Raw genomic sequence first — 19,356 nt, 5'->3', positions numbered from 1 at the left:
AAATTCCAGTAAATATGATTAATATTTTTGTTAAGGAAAAATTCGTTTTAAAATAGTGAAAAAATAATTCACAACTGCAAGGTGCTTTATTCGACCCGAGAACAAGATTTTCATAGATTTATGACTCATATAATTTCTAATGTATAACGTATATGTTGGTTCAATTTTTTTTTTAAATTAATGCTGCACGTAAAGCATTTCGAATCCTGAACTTGTCACAGATTAATAGACTGCGCCGGCAGATACCATGTTTACTCTCTTCCCCCATCCTTTTGTCCAGTTTTAATGAATCCCGTTCCGCTCGAAACTATAACCGCAACTTGCCGCACGTAGTTCTCCGATACACTCCTTCTTCACCGAAAGTTTCGGTAAGTTCATGATCTAGCGCGACTGTTCCGCTCGGGAACGATTCTTCTCGGTCCGCTGGCAAAGTTGCGCTCACAATTAGCAAAGAGCAGCCGGAATAATCGGAAGCTAATTCAGAAACTGCCTCGGAATAGCGATAATTAAGTAGGAAAGAGAGAGACGAGAAAATGGCTGCGACGGCGGTCGGTTACTAAAATTTCGGGCGGATAAATCCGACTTAAATCGTTCGAGAGACTCGCGATCGACTTTTTTGATTTCTTCGAGATCCTCGAGATCCTCGAGATCGCGGCTCTCCTCCGCCGCGTATCTCCCCGCACATCCCGGTATTTTATAATACACCACCGATCTATCCTGGACGGTTCTCTTTATTTCTCTATTATGTCCGTTCCGTTTCTCCGCTTTCTTGTTTTTCCTCCGGCACTTCAGATTTCCTCCGGTTCGTTCGGCTTCATGAAACTTTTATTACGAGGCAACGTTGTTTCTTACAACGGTACTTTGATCATTTTAAATCGCAGTACAAGTACGTTCAGATTAAACGAAAGAAGCCGTACGCGCGTTTATCCTCCGGAAAAACGAGGAAGGAAAAGAATGAGAGAGTCGAGCGTAACAAAAAGGAAAACTGCGCTACCAAAAAGAAACATTGTTTTCGTTGAGTATCTTGTTGATTGCACCGATGCCAGTCTACTAATTGATGTCTACTTTGTGCTACGCGTAACGAATGATCGAGCCACTGCGAATTAATTAAGTCGCGTCAATATATTGTAGCTGGAATAATAAATGGCGAGTATTGGCAATCGCTACATACATATATTATACATATATATATATGGCGTAATATTTTAAATCATAATATTGCATCGGACTGCATTAATTAATGAAAGGACACTCGCTCTTTCGATACAATTAATAAAATCATATCGTGAAAAACATGAATTGGCCAAGTCAGCTTATTATTGCACCGCGTTCGAAATATGTATCATATTATGAAAATAATTTTATCCTTCAAAAGAGTGCTTTCACGCGTTCAATGAGAAATTCGTGCACTCGGTGAAATTTAATAAAAGCCGGAATTAATGAAAAACGGTACGTTCCTTTTCATCAACTCGCTGCAGCGTTTAAAACACTGACTCTTAAATCCAATAAATTTAGTGCCTAATTCAATTTCAAAATTGTTAAATTTGAGGCAAGACTGCGCTGAAAGAGGCTTCAATAAATCATTTTTCCAGCATTATTTTTATAATAATTAAATTTTAATTGTGTGTTAAAAATGTCGTAAAATGATTTTGCAATAAAAAGTATTGAGAAATACTGGAATTTAAAATTATCGGTGCATATTTCCAGTTTTTATACATTTTAATGACATGTATGTGACGTTTAAATTTTCTTTTTCTTTTTAATTTTATTCTTTTTAGGATTAAAGAAACATACACATATATATTTTGCATATTTACCGGGATATATTAATCGTTAACGCGACAAGGTTGCTATTAACTCGTAGCGCTCGTCCCCTTCCGCGTTTACCGCAACCTCCTGTTTATTCCAGTTTCTAACGAGGTACACGGGTGACACAGGTATTTCGATTAGTTCGATGAATTTTGCGGGATATTTCAACGAGGGCGAAGCGACCACACGGTTATACCTAACGGTTTAATATTCGCGACACAAAATTATGTCGGCGGCCAGCATTGGACGGAATCAGGTCGAAATGTTGTCCGGCCAATAATAATCAAGCCAGTAACGATCGACGTCCTGCACTCAGGTTTAATTACACCGGTTGTCATCCGTGTTTACTCGCAGAGACGCGTGCGTTTCACTTCGATAAAATTTCGTTGTCGGCAAACGGAAAATATTTTCGAATTGCTACTCGACGTTTATATTTGTAGAGAATAGCGTTGCACGGAATTGATGAATCATTTTTCCGCATAGCTACACGAAGAGATTTTTGTTGTATTTCGTAGCTCGAGAACCTCGATGAAATCTCTCTCTCTCTCTCTCTTTCCCTCCCTTCCTCCTTCTCTCTTTCTATTCTATTGGTGAAAGTATAGGCGATAATAAACGGGATAATGAAACGATATATTGTAATTTAAGTGTACGAGCTAAATCAAGAGCGTTGGATATGATTGATTAATTAATTAAATTCAGTCGTGTTGCATTTTGCGATTTTCCTACTTAATACACTCATGTGATGTTAGAAGAATCAATTTTCCAATAACAGACTTCAACGATAATATTGTCGAAAATAATAAATAGCAAATAATAAATTTTATAAATATTAAAATTAAAGTTTAATTTCTTTTTCAAACATATGAAACAGTTTCGCAATTGAACATACGGATTTGGAAATTGGAGATAAATTAAGGATATCTATTTATGAGTGATTGATTAATTAATTTAAACTTTAATTGACACTAAGTGAGGCGGAAATTATATTGTCGTGTTTAACGATTTAATTTAATGTAAATTTGGCTATATAGTTCCAATAAAATAGTTCTATAAATATACGTGTTTTATAAAACAGTTCTATAAATGTACAATTTTAAATGAAAAATAGAGGAGCGATTTATGCTCACGATATCAAAGTTAAATCTTAATAATTTTTTCCATGATATAAAATAGTTTAAATAATTCTAATAATCATATAATTAAAATTAAATGAAAGTTGTGGCTCAAGTCTTATTTCATATTAATTAATCCATATCTTACGAATTAATAATTAATGTAAAATCTCTCGCCTGTCATAAGTTAATTAAAATTATACCGGGAAAGAGAGAGGGTTATTTTTAATTCATCAATTCAAATATTCATACTTTTCTGCTTTAATATTAAATATATATCGGTTATTATTTCATGAAATAATCCGCTTAACGTATTTCAATGTGACGATATTTCTTGGAATTGTCTTGGATCCATTTTGAGAGGACGATCGGATGATTTATTTTATAAATACAACCATAATTTATCGAATAACGCAAACCGACCCCTCGAATCTTCCGATCTGCTTTTTTTCCAAACGAAAATAAACGCGCGCGGTTGTTTCGAGAAGGATCTCGTTTACCCTTTCGCCTTCCCCCTTCTTCCTGTCCTCCTTTTTACCGTGTATTCCCTCGCCGCCATCTACCCTGCCAAAAGTTATTTCCGCTGGAAATTTATCGCTTTGGCGAGAATCGAGGCGTCATTTCCTGGCGAACGAAACAAAGAGAGCGCGTCGGCCGATCTCGCTCCTCGAAGAATAATTGGCGCCCTCTTTTATCACTTTCCTCTTTAATCCGCCCCGCCTAGATAAAAGTATTATCGCGGAAACTCACGAATGTAAATCGTCAGCTAAAAGTACGTAACGTATCGGCACATCTATCTTGCTAAAGAAAAATGCGCGCTATCGGAAGAAGACGAGTGCGGCTTGTTTTCTTATTTACAAACTTTCGCTCATTCGATACATTCGATTTAACTTTCGACGACGATAAGCAAAGCACGCGCGACTCAACCCTCCCGAAGTATAATGAGATATGAGACTTAGCTCAGCAGACATTCGTTCCTGCATAAGAAGCTTTAGTCATCTTGATATGAAGAAAATTCGCGGTTCGCAATTTAAAAAAAAAAAAAAAAAAAGTACATTTTGAAGAAGTTTGAATGAAGAAGCGCAACGAAAATTCAATACAATAGTTTACGGTTTTTTATTGTTACTTGAAAAGAAAACAACCAAAAACATAGTCTCCAATTAAGAGTCAAGTGTTAAATATACACGGGATTTACACGATTACGAGAATTCACGCGGTTACGTCATTCTCGTTGCCGCATGATGATGCAAAACGAATGAAACTCTCACGAACACATCGAGGAGATATGAACGAGGCAAACGAAGCACGCGATAACGGGGCGAATTTCCGATCCGTTTCCCTCGTCCTAGAGATCGATCGTTAGGGCGTTTCGTTTCCTGAAAAGGGTCTACGCAGCGAGGCAGGGATGGCAGAGCAAAATCGAGGGAGGCACAGCACTCGACCGATTAATTAAAAACTTGGAACTGCCGTGTCAAGAAGCACGCTTCGCCAGGGAATGACGCGGATTCGCTCGATGTGACAGGATAATGCCGCGGTGACTAATCGATATCGGTTCGCCTACGGGGCTTTTAGATCAAAACTAGCTCTCTAACAAGACATCAGGATAGGCAGGAAGTTAATGTTATGACGGACTCGCAATTAACTTCTTATTACATCGTCTTCTCTTCAGATAATACAAATGCGCTTTATTATCATAATCTAGTCAATTTTAAGCTCTCGACTCTCAATCCTCGAACAATTCATCATTAAATGGATTCTAAATAAATCTAATTTATTTTGTTTTAGCAATTTTTTCGCGAATTACATGAATCATGAAATGAAATATTCTTTTAAATAAATGTTCTACAAGAATGAAATTATTTCAGATTAATAGATAATAAATTAATTATTTCAGATTAATAGATAATAAAAATGCGCTTTATTATCATAATTTAGTCAATTTTAAGCTCTCCACTCGACCCTCAATCCTCGAACAATTCATTAAATGGATTCTAAATAAATCTAATTTATTTTGTTTTAGAAATTTTTTCGCGAATTACATAAATCATGAAATGAAATATTCTTTTAAATATGTAAATGTTCTAAAAGAATGAAATTATTTCCGATTAATTTAAAGATGTTTCGTACCTACTTTCAAAATATTGAGAATTTAATGAAAATTGTACAGAATGTCCTTACATAGGTTTAGAATCTTTAGTACAATTTTTAAATCGATTCACTAAAGCGTTCACAAGTTATAAGGATTTTAATTTGCATCGAATTAACATGTGTTCTTATGAGAAACGTATAATCACGTCGATTCAAATGACAAAAATACATGGAAATAATATTCAGAATTTGTTTAAAATTTGCAAAAGTTTGGATACAGAGGAAATATTTAGTCAAATAATATTATACAAGTACCAACTGGTTAAAAAGATATTAAATATAATTCAATGAAGTTAGCCATGTATCTGTCACAAGGCGAAATTCTCTGGCAAAAGTTAATCATTTCGATTAACAAAATTCGGAATATTTCAATAAAAACGCAATAAATATTAAAAAATACATTTCTGCATTGTAGCTAAGATCAAATTATAATATTCCACGCAATTTCTCATACTCAAAATACATCAAAAGTGGATATATTCGTCAATATTGATTTTCAGCTACTTTTTGCTGGGATTGTACAAAGCATCCTTAATTAATTATAAGTGAAGAAAATTATACATAAGTTTTTAATTTTTTAATCAGAATTCGACAACTAAATCGTTAACATTTTTAAAAATACAAATTTACGTGATATAAAAGGTCGAAATGGTACGTAAGTATCCGCAATGTTTCGAAACTACTTTGATTTCATTTCTGTCATCTTGCTCAAGTTACGATATCGTGTAAATTTAACAAGGCCTGCTAAGGAAACGCAAGCGAGGTCGTGAACCTGATCCTTCCTTGGCTGCCAAGACAATACAGGTAATTGTCGTGATTAATTCCGTGATTTTCTTAATTCCGAAAGCAGATCGGATAGCTAGTTCACTTCAAGTTAGCCTGAGTTGGAAAGCTGCGCCGAGTAATTTAACGCTTGCGGGTTGTTATCGATTATCGAGAGCGCGACTCGTTACCAATAAGTATTTGCGCCGCGGGATATAAGTCTCGTATATCGTTTGCGATGACGTTTGCAACAGCGTGATTTGTGTTTGAAACGTGCAAAAATACAATTATCGGGGATTAATTTTTTTTTAATACATTCAGATAAGAACGCATGTAAAAATTCATCTCTTTCATTAATAAAAATATGTTAATCTATCGCATATATATTTTTAACGGTTTGTAATATAATGTATATAAAATTAAATAAATCTTTATTAAATTTCTTTTTTGATATAATAAAACTGTAAGTGTCATGTTTCTACAAATATGGACATAAAGTTTAGTCCATAGCTATTATCTCTAAAGACACCTATGAAACTAGATTGTTGCGTGATTTTCTGAATAGATTAGTACATTGAGATAAGGAATGATATGTTCCCCTATACATGTATATTTCTAATTTACGACACATTGTTACTCCGACAACGTGTCGTAAAAGCGGATCAATTTTATGCAAAATATTAATATTATAATAGAAAGCTATCGTATGAATAATGTATTCGCTACAGTACTACCTTGACGAATTATAATATATCGGAATAACATTTTTATCGTTATCATTATTTATATAATGTTATTATCAATATTATTATACATAATCTGCCAAGTTAAGCTCGCAAATTAAAAAACAATATGTAAACTATAAATCTTTTATTACCGAGAAATTTATGATAAACGATTCTGATAAACGAAAGCAACAATATATGTATCAGCATAATTCGTGACTCACGTTCGATCGAGCAGAGGAATCGAGATGGACCAAAGGGACTGACTCCCAGCTTCCATTTCCCGAGAGCCACTCGCCCTTAGCGTACCGTCCTTTTAGGCAGGTCCTTCGTACCGGGAATCGCTTAACGAGTCGGAAAAATCAAGTCTCTTTTGCCGAGACCGAACATCGCTTTTGCGTTGCTGTAAAATCGTGTCTAATTAACCGTAAAAATAACGAGATTTTTGCGATATCGTCGCAAACTGCCTTCAGATTTGACTTATAAAATTCACGAATGCAAAATGAAACATCAGCGTGAAAATGAAAACGATATTTTTATCCCTTTGAGGAAAAAAACATAAGAATTAAATCAATCTTTAATAAATAATTAATCTGAATTTTCCGTTCACTGAATTCTCTCTAGATATTTTCGTGTTTTCCAATACAATTAAATTACAAATAAAAATAAAATAGTATCATTGTTAAAGCGGATCTTTCTCAGACTTAATTAGAAAGTGAAATCCCATTACTTTTATAATCGAATCTTACTTTCTAATTAAGAGCAAGTATATGTAAATTTTCCGAATCCCTTTGCTCGAGCTTTTTCAACTCTTTCGACGTTAAATAGCAATTAAGTCTTTCGCTGTATTTTCCCTACAGGATAATCAATATGCTTTTTTTTCTTCTCTTTTTTCGTCAACATCGTGTATCGCGTGCTTTCAATTAATCCGAAGCACGTATTGTATACGTAAAATGTAAAAGAGAGCGGGCAAAACTCTCGCCATCGTTAGTCTACAAGTTTCGAAAGCTCGGTATCGAGATAAAACGATAATGCACAGCTCACCGAGCTAAGGGAGGGAGCCTAAGGGTGCCACCCTTGGCTCGAGGGTGCGTCATCAGATTTGTCTCATTAGAGTTCGCATTGTGCCTGCCTATGGTCGATTTACGCTCTCTCGTTATAGCCATTCGCCGTCTTCCGCTGTTTTCTTGGATCTCCCAGAGATTCTTGGCTTTTTTCTCCTTTTCTATGATCTAACGAGCTTTCATTAAGACCACAATGCATTTCTCTTGTTTGCGCATGATTGGCGTGATATTTATGTCCCATATTGTATGTCCATAATGAGAAAAATATATAAAAAGAGAAGAAGAGGAATATCAGTGAATATATATAAATTTAAAAAATTTTAATAATCACTCTAATAGTGCATAAATTTATGATGGTTTTAAAAATTTAATACATAATTTCATGAAAGATTTTAGAGAAGAATAATGCTTACTCTTTATGTATATATCTTTATGTGAACTACATACACAAATTATGTAACTACTTCAATTTAACTGCTCCGGAAAAGTGACTAGCATAAGTTCTATAAAAATTTCGAACTATTACATGTTATAATATTTTCAACTATTTTAAAATACATGAGATATAATATGATTATGCGAATATAGAGTCGGATATCCGCAGCTCTTTTCAGAACTTTTTTTCTCTCAGGTTAAATATACCGTACTTTCTCACTAACAAGAAAGTATCATTAGCAGGAATCGATAACCTTCGCCGAGCTTCTTGTCCCAACTTTTAAAGTTACGACATTTAAAATTCCGTTTAAGACTCAACTTCAAAGTTTCTTCTTAGGCCATAGAAATTACGGGCATATCGGTATTTTACTTTCGTAGATAAGATCATTAATTTACAGCGACTCTTTTTATCCACAATGCCATTTGCATCTATTAGTATTTCTATTCGTATAAACTTTTAATAAAATAATAATAATAATAATACCGTTACGCACATATGTCATATATATCATGCGCATTTTTTTATAGTTTTATATTATCCATACAAAATTCCACTAGTCGTTCACTGGTATTTGATAAAAAGTTTGCATCTACGATAAATGTTTTTTATATTTTTATACATTTATTTTATCGTCATGTTTTACTATTTACATATCTCACACGTTAAACTACTTTATTGTAAATATAAAATACAATTGTACCGCGAGTTATATAAAAATATTATATTAATATATCAAATAAAAGAATTGCGATATTATTTACATCATTAACACTATATTGTAAATTTGTTCTTATTTTTATTTTCTAACTACAGTTTGTGTGTATCACTTTGGATATCATGTGATCAGAATAATTATTTATTCTTCAATTCAAATTTAAATTTGTAAAAATTTGTTACTTGTTATACATAATTATTTTTTTAACGCATTTGGTACAATTAAATTCAAGATATACAAATTAGAATTATTAATAATAAATAAATAAAGAAATATTAGTAATAAATAAAACTAATTACAAATATTAATAATTTGAACACTATCAGCTGATTATGTGATTTATGTAATATGTATGTACGTATAAAACACATTAGCCATTTTTAAAATATTTATTTCTCGGGATTTCTTTTAGTTCGTGTTTCTTATACAAATTAAAATTATTAATAATAAATAAAGAAAGAAATATTAATAATAAATAAAATTAATTATAAATATTAATAATTTGAACTCTATCAGCTGATTACGTGATTTATACAATGTGTATTTTTAAAATCTTTATTTCTCGGGATTTCTTTTAGTTCGTGTTTCTTCCAAAAGAGGAAAGATTCCGACGCTTAGTAACATACGAGTTTGTTTCTTATTGCAGCGAGTTCTCCGGAACCGCGTACCTGTCCGTACTTGGGTAAGTTCACGGTGACAGACGTGAATAGGACACGGAATACGCGCGAGAGTCGCAGAAGCCAACACCAGCAAGGGTCCTTACCCATCCGTCACGACGGTGAAAAAGTGCGACACGCTCAAGAAAGGAACGAGGATCGGCGGAGCCGCAAGTTGGATTACGAGGTGGAGAAGAGACGGGCCAACAACGAGTATTTGATCCATGAAAGAATGGGTCGACGGGCGCGTTCGAATCGCGGCAATCGGGGTCACAAAGACTACAGCCTGGAGGAAATCGCCACCTCATCGAGAAGATCCGAGCTGGAGGATACCTTCCGAGATTTGCAAGAGCGTGCCCTGCGCTCGAAGGTCAGAAGGTCAGGCGATCACTCGGAGCAACGTATCACGGAGAGCTTGCGCTCCAAGACGAGAAGATCACGCGCTGTCAGTCGCTTCGAGAAACACGTTTCGCAAGAGGCTGAATACGCGAAGGTCAGCAACGAAGGTAGAGAAATCAAGGACGAGATAAACTCGAAAGATAAGGAGAACAGATCAAGAAGATATCCGATAGAAGACTTCCGGTCGAACGATGGAACGGATACGATCGGACGTTTCTGGGTCGTGGAAGACCCTTGGAGCCCCAGCTCACTTCAGGTGCAGGACGATTATTTCGGGGATTATCTGGAGGTCGAAAATCCGCCACGAAAGAGATCCGCGTCGGATAGTCCGACCGACAAAGGTTATATGACCTACAGGGATCTTCTGAGGATGAAGAGGGAGCTTGAGGAACGCGAAAGAGACGAGAGCGTTCCGGAGAGAAGGGAGAAGAGGAACGAAGATGACTCGAGGTGCAGCTCCGAGGTGACGACCTTAACCGTGGGCTGCTCCACAGCAGACAGGATGGAGTTTCAAAGTGACTGCGTCGACGCTATCACCGGTAATTATCTGCCTTTTCTTCCTCTTTACCGCATCAGACTGAGAGCCTTATGCCGTACTTGCCCCTTGAGCGAAAGCACTATACCGTGAGGTAGGATTATTTTTTCAAGGCATCTTGAGAATTCGACACAACTAAAGAGCGACTTTTTAACGTTAGAGAAACGTTGGTTAAAGCCGATTTTTTATTCTGGCAAGAATCTTGGAGAAAAATCAGATTATTTTTTCGAACTTTTCTGTATTATTTATTTTCTGAACAATATTTTTTTAAATTACACATAAACTGTTACTCTTTAGTACTCTGTCCTTAAGAAAAAATTAAAATTCCAGATTGAGCAGAAAGATCGTAAATTCAAAAGATTTGTAAGATTGCGTGAAACTGAAATATTCTATATATTGAAAAGTTTGCAAATGTATATCATTTTTCAAGTAATATTATACAGCTACCTTTTTCTCGCAATTTTGTTAACATCGATTGAATATTTATAGAAAATGTGATTGATGAGCTTAATAGTTATTCGCATAGATAAGCGATGTGTTTACTTCTGCTGGCTTTTTTTAATATTAGAAGAAAAGATTGACACTCATCCCTTGTCTTTACAAAGAGATAAGAACTGTCCATCATATTTATATAGGCATAAACAGAATTTACATAGTTAATATTAATTAAGTAAATGTTAGCGATAAATCTCTCAACAAAGACAATACATTTATTGCGCTTACGAAAATATATAGAGACAATATAACGAATTCGAGTCTTTCCGCGTTAAAATTGATATTTAAGACGACATATAGGGTGAGAAACTTACATCTCGTGTGCCGTTTATCAATCACGATAATGTCGCAACTTCAATTAGCATGATTGAAATAGTATTCGAGGTCGCCCTCCTTCGTTATGTTAAGCTCGAAATATTTAAAAGAACCACGAGCCACGTTCACTTTCCTCCTCCGACGTTCCATATAGACTTCTCGGGCCTGTAGATATTCTCTCGACCCTCGACATCGCTTCGAAGTTTATTTCGGGGGAATAATGGCACTCGAAGGGTAACGGCCGTCGAGACGCCCGGGCGTTATTATCCCGAAACTTTCTCAAATCAAACCCTCTCTTCCCTTCTATACGAAGATCACTCTAGCAGCCTCGTGCTCTCTCTCTCTTTGCCTTCCAGCCTACTCTTGCCACGGTAGATGGTTTGACGCCGAGGGCACGCAGTTCGTGATCGCCACCCCGTTGGCGCGCAGAACAGCGTGGTCGAACAGCGAGAGCAACAATAGAGCGCAGCCCTACAGAAACAGCCGTAGACTGTGCTTCATGTACAAAGAGAGCGGCGGAGTTGTCAGTTTGACTGCTAGTCCCATAGCGTGTCAGAGGGGCATCCCGCCGCCCACGCCGATGTTGGCCTTCAACGCTACCAGCACCGGTAAGTGGCAACCTTCGTCAACCCTCTCACTTTCCGTCGTTGCGCATTTCATCCCGGATTAGCGTTAATCCAAGCGAGAATACCGAGGACGAATATATACGAGCGCGCACAGAAAAAAAAGAAGTGTCAAATCAAAATATATACTTATATACTTAAATTATATTTATATACTTAAATATGTACTTATATACTTAAAGTAACGCGTTCATTGTTTCGTATATACGCAACAATTTCTAATCTTCTTAGAAGAATTTAATAATTTTAAATTTTAACAATATTATCGTCTTATTTTAATATTGTAATTGTCTCGAGAATATATAATTATTTAATTCTACTTTAAGAAAATTATAATCTTTGATTTAAAAATGTTATTTTCTATCTAACATCGTTTCTTTTCCATTCAAGACAATTAAATCTTAAATCATGAGAATGTATGTTTCTCGATTGAACTATATAAAATGGCTTCATTCAAGTAAGCAATTATTCAAACAATTATTTTCTTAAATTAACGCGATATAATTTCATTTCAAGATTTTCCATGTTAAAGCTCAATATATTTTCAAAATAAGAATGTCCTTTTTTTCTGTGCGATATGTATTCAAAATTTATTACGTTAGAAATGTATGTGCAATAATCTCAAATTTTATAATATCCTTTTATCGGTTATCTTGGATACCGGCAATATAAGAAATCGATTACTAGAAAAATAATACAAAGTTTATTTTAAAAATTCTGTTTATAAGATTTTTTTTAATTATGTGGATTACTGAAATACAAATTTAATATTAGCACCTGGAGAATGTCGTTAGAAAATAAAATTGCTTCTTGTATATACAATGAAAAAATAAAAAAAATATTTTATATTGTTCGATTTGATAAGAAAAAACTTTCCTCTTTATTTAAAATTTATTTTAATACATGAATCGGAAAGTAGAAATAATGTATGAGAATGTGCAAAACACAAGTTTTCGAATATGTATCAAATATTGTACAAAACTCAATATCCCCAAACATATGACACAAGACGATATCCTCTTAAAATTGAGAATTTATTTTGCAAACTTATCGCGACTATGCCCGACCGGGAAGGCGCGACGAAATTTTCCGCAAAACGTTCTCTCGCAAAACGCGTACTCCAATAACTTGCTCGTGACATGGAGGCTGCGCCATCCAATCGAAATCGCAGAGTCAGCGATTGTCATCCGTTGCGTCGCACGAAATCTCGTCGCGAGAGGGTGCGTGACAGCCGCGTATATAATTTAGCGCGACATTCGTGTAGCTCTCTGTGACAAATAGACTGCGACAGCGCGTTGATAAACGCTGAATTATGCGTCGCTAGACTTAGGGCTATCTCATATATAATCGCGAAATAATGATTAAATATGATAGATATATTATCTTAATATTACGTTATTCATGTTACTAGCGGTTCCTTGATTTCAATTTAATTTGGCAAACGAAACGTTTCTTAAACATTTAAATCGTATTGCAAAATTTACGCTGATCAAAATTAAAGAAAATTATGTTAATTTAAAAAGATAATATTAGATAGATGATTGATTTTAATAAAATTTATAGATGATTGGTTTTAATAAAATTCTAGAGAGAATAATTTTATTTACAATATTTTTTTAAAACTTTCTATAAGCCTAGATTTTTAAATCAGTTTTATGTAGAATAATTATATGTTTAATTTTACACTCAATACATATTTTTAAGGACAAAGTATTTAATATGTACTTGTAAATATGCATTTTTCAAGTATGAAAAATGCTACTGCTAATTAACTGAGTAACACAAAATAAAAAAAGTGATTGCTGCTTAATTGCGATTAGATATATATCGTTTTTTTTCTTGCACACGAAATTATACACACCGTATGGTAGTAAATATTCGTCACTATCGTTCCAGGTCAATGCATGGAAACAAATGGCGGGCAAATCAGCCGATCGACATACCTGACGATCGCTCTGCTGATGGTGGCTGTTGCAATATTCAGGTGATTCTAATCGAAAGCGCGACAATTAATTCAAATCAGTTAAAAATCGAATTCAAGTGGTATCGAACACTCAGTGATCGTTAAAGATATTTGCGATATAGTGATCCATGAAATGCGATGCGACAGTCAATTGATCGAACGCTTGGATCAATCTATAAGAAAAAGGACAAAGAGTGCGATTTCAAGCTGTGAATGAGAAAAATGCGGGAAAGACGAAGCCATTGATCGGTTTATGCAATCGTATTCGTGGCTCTTGTTAGTTTTTAGCTGTCGAGAGAAACTCGCGTTCGAAGTGACATTCTCGCGTTGTTGACGAAAACAAAATGGGTAAACAGTGATGGAAAAAGGAGAATACAATGGATCGCGAAATGACGGAGAATTGAGGAAGAGCCCAAGAAATCAGTGAAAATTAGTTGAAATTCCAACGGACTTAGTGCGTGATCGAAAAGAGAAAAGCTTGAGCGCGAGTTTTCCTTAACAAATAGGTTTTTTTACTGGACATGGCGCGTAGGCACTAAGATTGGACGAATAAATTAACGAAATTATTAAGCAATTTTTATGGTTAGACCATATCACGAGATCGATATCGCGAATCTCGATTGAAGATTGAGAATGAAGGACTTCGTAGGATCGATCATTTTGAAGTCCTATCGTTTCTAACCGAAAAATACGATAGAGTTACTTTTTAAAACGTAGAAAAAGGGAGGACTATATACATGAAAAGACTATAGTCTCGACAAGTGCAAAAAGGCGAAGAAGGAGCACCTACACGGTAAATATTTTCTTCGCCGGGCGAACGCTCATTTCTTTGCTCATTCTCGGGCATGTACCCTCTCAATAAATACCGACTAATTGACGATACGCGTAATAATTATATCGATAAATTACATGTAATATTCGCGGTGAGCATCCTCCGATGGATCGAGTGGACTCTTGCATGTCCTCACGAAATAACGCCGCAAGGGGATGAAGGAAAAATGATGGCCGGTGAGTCGCTAGTCCTTCAAGAATGAATCAACCGAGTGAGAGCGGAAAAAAAATTTTTTCTCCAATTAAAAGTGATAAATAGGAAAAAATAGATAAGAATAATAATCCTTAAAATATCGGCACGATAAAAAATCTTTTGATCGATAGGAGTAAAAATGTGTAATATTATTTCATCGAAAGGGTGATTTTCTCGAGGGTGGAGACTCGAAGGATTATTAAACGAGATGAAACTCAATTTTCGAATATTGGTATTCTATCTCGGGGGCTCCCGGCTCACCACATTTTTCGTTATTCATCCGTCGAGAGGAGCCGCCGAGAAATCGCACGCTGTAATGCGTCTTTCTGCGATAAGTGGAGATTAGCATCTCGTTAGGCGCAATGCAAATGGCGGTCCCGTCTATAATTCTAAGTTCCATTCGTCGAGAATAAAGATCGCATGCAATGTCTTTAACGTTAAATGCATGGTGATCGACGCGAATTTCTTTGTTTCTTAAAAGCATTAGCTTAATCGTGACGATGATGCGTGCGAGTGACATTTCTTCGGCGATCCATTTGACGTAAACATTAATGTTAAGCAATAAGCAATAAAGATACACGAACATATATACAAAGATATACACACGCAGACACATATATGCGGCAGCAGCACGCTCGAGAAAATGGTGATAACGAGGAAGATGTGCTCGTAGAAAGAAGCTTAACATCTTCACGCTTTCTCAAGCGTGAAGATGTTAATTTCAAGAAGGAACTCGGTTATTAGTTCCACATTTTCGCGATTAATGACAACAGATAAAGGCCGGATATGACGTGTAGGAACGCTACGATATTATTGTAACTAATACAGAGTCTATATTATATTATTGTACAACCATCTTTGTAATAATTAAGCCGTAATCGCGCGCGAGTGACAAGATATGTAGGAAGAAAAACAAAGAGGAAGTTAGAAAGAGACAGCAGGGAGAAAGCGTGAGTGAGAGATAAAATGTATACATGTACGAAAGAGAGAAGGAAAAAGAGAGCGAGTGAATGAGAGTGAGAATGAAAAGAGAAAGAGAAGAGAGGGGGTGTGAAAAAAAAAAGAGCGAACCATAGGAAAAAGCCAATCGCTATTTTAGCACTTTTTCAATAACGTTGTATGTAGTTTTTACGCCACTTACAACTACTTCCGTCGGATTTGATTTAATCAATCAGTGACGTCAACGAGATTGATTCTTGAGAAGCGAAATCCAACGAATACAGCGATGAGAGATCTGTCATCGCGTCAATCACGCATCATTCATTTATATCCGCTTTTAATTATCTCTTCTTTTCTCCCGTTCCGATCTCTCGTATAACATGTGTGATAACGTTCACAAAAACTTTTATCGCGATAATCGCGTTACATTATTTGCGTCATCTCGCCCTTGCTCTCAATCGATCGTCAGAATAGGTATTAATTAGCACATGTTATTTCACGCTTACTCAAGAATTTTCTCGGATAATGCGCTTCATCGGGCAACACTATCTCCGTTTCAGGATCAGGGTTCTCAGAAGAGAAGGATCGATCAACTTTCGTTCAACAGGTATCTCCAGGTACGCACCGTGAAGATTATTACCGTCAGTGCGCACAGAAAAACGAGAATGACTCGCGCCACGAGCGAGTCATTTTTCATCGACAGGTAGGATTTAGGCTACTTAGGACACTTTAGCGGTTATCACATTAGGAGCCATACTGTACCTATGAGCGCAGCGTACACACACACACATATATATAGCGTATATGAAGTAGTTAAGATCGGACCTAGTTGTTAAGATTTCTCTAGCTTCTTAGGGGATAATAAGCTCATTGTGAACAGCAATCAGATCTGATCTAGATGCCCCGCGGTTATGAATCACGCATGTACAATTCCGACAAAGTCCGGTCTTCAGTCTCGTGTCTGACAACGAAGCGCGAGGTCTGTCGGAGGAGTGTGCGACTATCGGTGAAAATAACTCGATACAGTAATAATTTAATTCACATTTTTTTTTTCAAGAACTAGGAAAAATTAATGTCGAAATTTTTTGAACTTTAATATATATTTTCTGTGCCTGTTTAAGAAAAAGATCATGAATTAGAGTGCTATATCCGATATTCCAATTTGAGAAACCACGCAAAGATTTGTATTCCGCATGTTCCGAAGGCTTCCGACATAGAAAATTTTTAGAATTAAGGGATTTAATTTAAGGGATTGTTACATAGTGTGGATTGAAGTGCTGAATTAAAATGCACAACTTATGCCATCAACCGGAACAGAAAGGATAGGTTTCCAATTATTTAATACCCGATATATTTTAGTTAAAACAGTAACTGTTTATTTTCCTTTCGAGTATTGTTAAAATTATTTCGTATAAACTTAATATCCGAGATTTCAAATCTCGCGATTTTTTGTTTCATTATCTCACTTATTGCAACGGAATAGAACCGAGTGTACAAATATTTTTCAAAGTGTTTATATATATTTTTCCATTTATTTCTATTCGCTTTCGCAATTTCCGCTTTACGCAAAGCTACAGAATGCACGCAATAATCAGATTAGCCGAAGCTGACACGAACAAAAAGTGGAACGGACTAGCGATATCAAAGAATAAAAATTGCTATTTAAACATTGCTACGCGCGCATTACTTTGCTTTTTAACTTCCGCCATCTTGCAGTTTACGTTTGAAAACACACGCTTTTTGAACAATTCGTCCATAAATTGCATTTTATTATTTTTTAAGGAATCATTTTAATTTAAAATGTTCTCGCAGAAAAGAAAAGTTTATTAATAAATGACATATGTGTGTGTATATTTGTATCATTGAGTTAGTAAAAAATTTGATACACTGATACACACACATGTGAAAGGAAACTTGTGAATATTTTACACCATGTTTCGCAATCACGAATAAAATTTTCGATGATGAGAACGATCGAATACGGAAGTCACGCGAGATCGTAACCGGCACTCGAACGAATGTTCGAATATTCTATTATTTTCGATTTGCTCGATGCAAATATCGAGAGATTCGATAATTATCAGAGCACTTGCAAACATTATTGCTAACTGACCGCTTCCGCTCGCGTCACTCTCTTTCTCTCTCACTCTTTCCTTCTCGCTTCTCCTCTCTCTTTTCCTCTTTTTCCTTTCTTTCTTTTTTTCTCTTATTAAACATTATGCATATCATTTAATGAGATTGGTGCAATTGTCCTGATGCATTTAATCCTAATTTGCATTGCGTATCCTAATATCGTACGCGAGCATTCCGCTAATGGAATCACTAATAGGATACAAAAATATTTTTCTCGCTTGTTATTGTTTTCGATAGATTAGACAACCTCCGGCAGAAAATTTCTATCGATCATATCGCGCAAGGAAATTCGCCGCACCGCATTTATTTTATTTTATTTGTATGTACTCAATGAATTTTCTATAGTAACGAAATTTACGGTGACAAAATATCTGACTCGAAATATCTCGGAAAAATAAGTGATTCCACACATCACAAAATAAGTCAATTTAAAAAGTTAAATCTTCAAAGAAACTGTTAAATTCTGATTTATAAGACTAATTATTTTATTTTATTTTATTTCTTATTATTCATCGTCGAATTTGAACTCGCAATATATCTGCTAAAGACATAAAAACATTAAATTTTTAAAACTCTTTTTCGAAGCGTCGGCTTTATTTAGAGAAATGAAAATTATCCTTAACAGCTGATCTGAATCTCTTTTGACAGAAGCGCTGTCAGTGATGAATCGGTGCACAATCTCCAAAATGATGTTAAGACGCACTTTTCGCGAACGCACTGCACGCGGTTGATTTCACCGCAGTGCGGATGTGGCTTCGAAACCGATGTGAATACCGAACAGGGATTAGAGCATCACGTTTAGCCGTACGGGCCGGCGGCGCGGCGTACCGAGACGATTAACGATTTTATGGAAGCTCGTCTAATGGGATTATCGGATTACTTCCGTGTCGGTACAAGTACTCCGCGCGCGCACTATATTACTCCTCGCACTACTCTGTGGATTACGTTCTCATTCTTGAGATCGCTGACGCCGAACTGTTATTCTTTGAGATTTCGGATGCGAGATTTCTCAGCCACCGAGTCACGATGAAATTGGTTTCGTCGCAAACGAATAATTTGAATATCGATTTTGTTCTTTATTAAATGGATTTGTTACTTTGATAACAGCATGGAACATGATGAAAATAGAAAATTAAATTAAATTAAACTAAATTAAATTAAATTCAGGGAAAATGCGCTATTTTTGAAGTGTGTAAATAAAACGCACGTTTAATAGAATAATATTTGGATAAGAATATTATTTTATGTTTCAAGTTTTGTGTCGTACATATTTTATGTAAATCTGTGATTTATAAATTTCTTTGATCTTAATTTTTTTAATAATTGGCATCTTTAAACTCACTTCCTCTCATTTTTAATTTTCCTTTATTTCTTATTAAGTTTCAAATTAACTTTTAATTATCTGTTTTTGCAATATTTGATTTAAAAGTTTTCCGAAACTTTTTTGTTTTAACTTTCGTATTATATTTTCGTCAAAAAAGAGAGAGAGAAATAGAGGGAGAA

The 19,356-nt window shown here is 35.3% G+C and overlaps 1 protein-coding gene across 2 annotated transcripts in view; it reads left to right on the top strand.

The window, feature by feature from the left end:
• LOC105254105 overlaps positions 1-19,072 on the top strand; it is a 279,413-nt gene extending 260,341 nt beyond the window's left edge. For both annotated transcript variants that reach the window (XM_020028387.2, XM_020028388.2), the window contains 4 exons: positions 9,418-10,365; positions 11,528-11,779; positions 13,691-13,778; positions 16,281-19,072. In XM_020028387.2, the coding sequence (XP_019883946.2) occupies positions 9,418-10,365; positions 11,528-11,779; positions 13,691-13,778; positions 16,281-16,350 (1,358 nt within the window). In that variant the 3' untranslated portion in view covers positions 16,351-19,072. The remainder of the gene's footprint in view (positions 1-9,417; positions 10,366-11,527; positions 11,780-13,690; positions 13,779-16,280) is intronic.
• Positions 19,073-19,356: the final 284 nt, after the last annotated feature.

This window comes from Camponotus floridanus, unplaced genomic scaffold, assembly GCF_003227725.1.
Source record: "Camponotus floridanus strain SB8 unplaced genomic scaffold, Cflo_v7.5 scaffold40, whole genome shotgun sequence".
NCBI lineage: Eukaryota > Metazoa > Arthropoda > Insecta > Hymenoptera > Formicidae > Camponotus > Camponotus floridanus.
The sequence above is the reverse complement of the archived record's forward strand: the minus strand, read 5'-3'. Positions and strand labels throughout refer to the sequence as shown.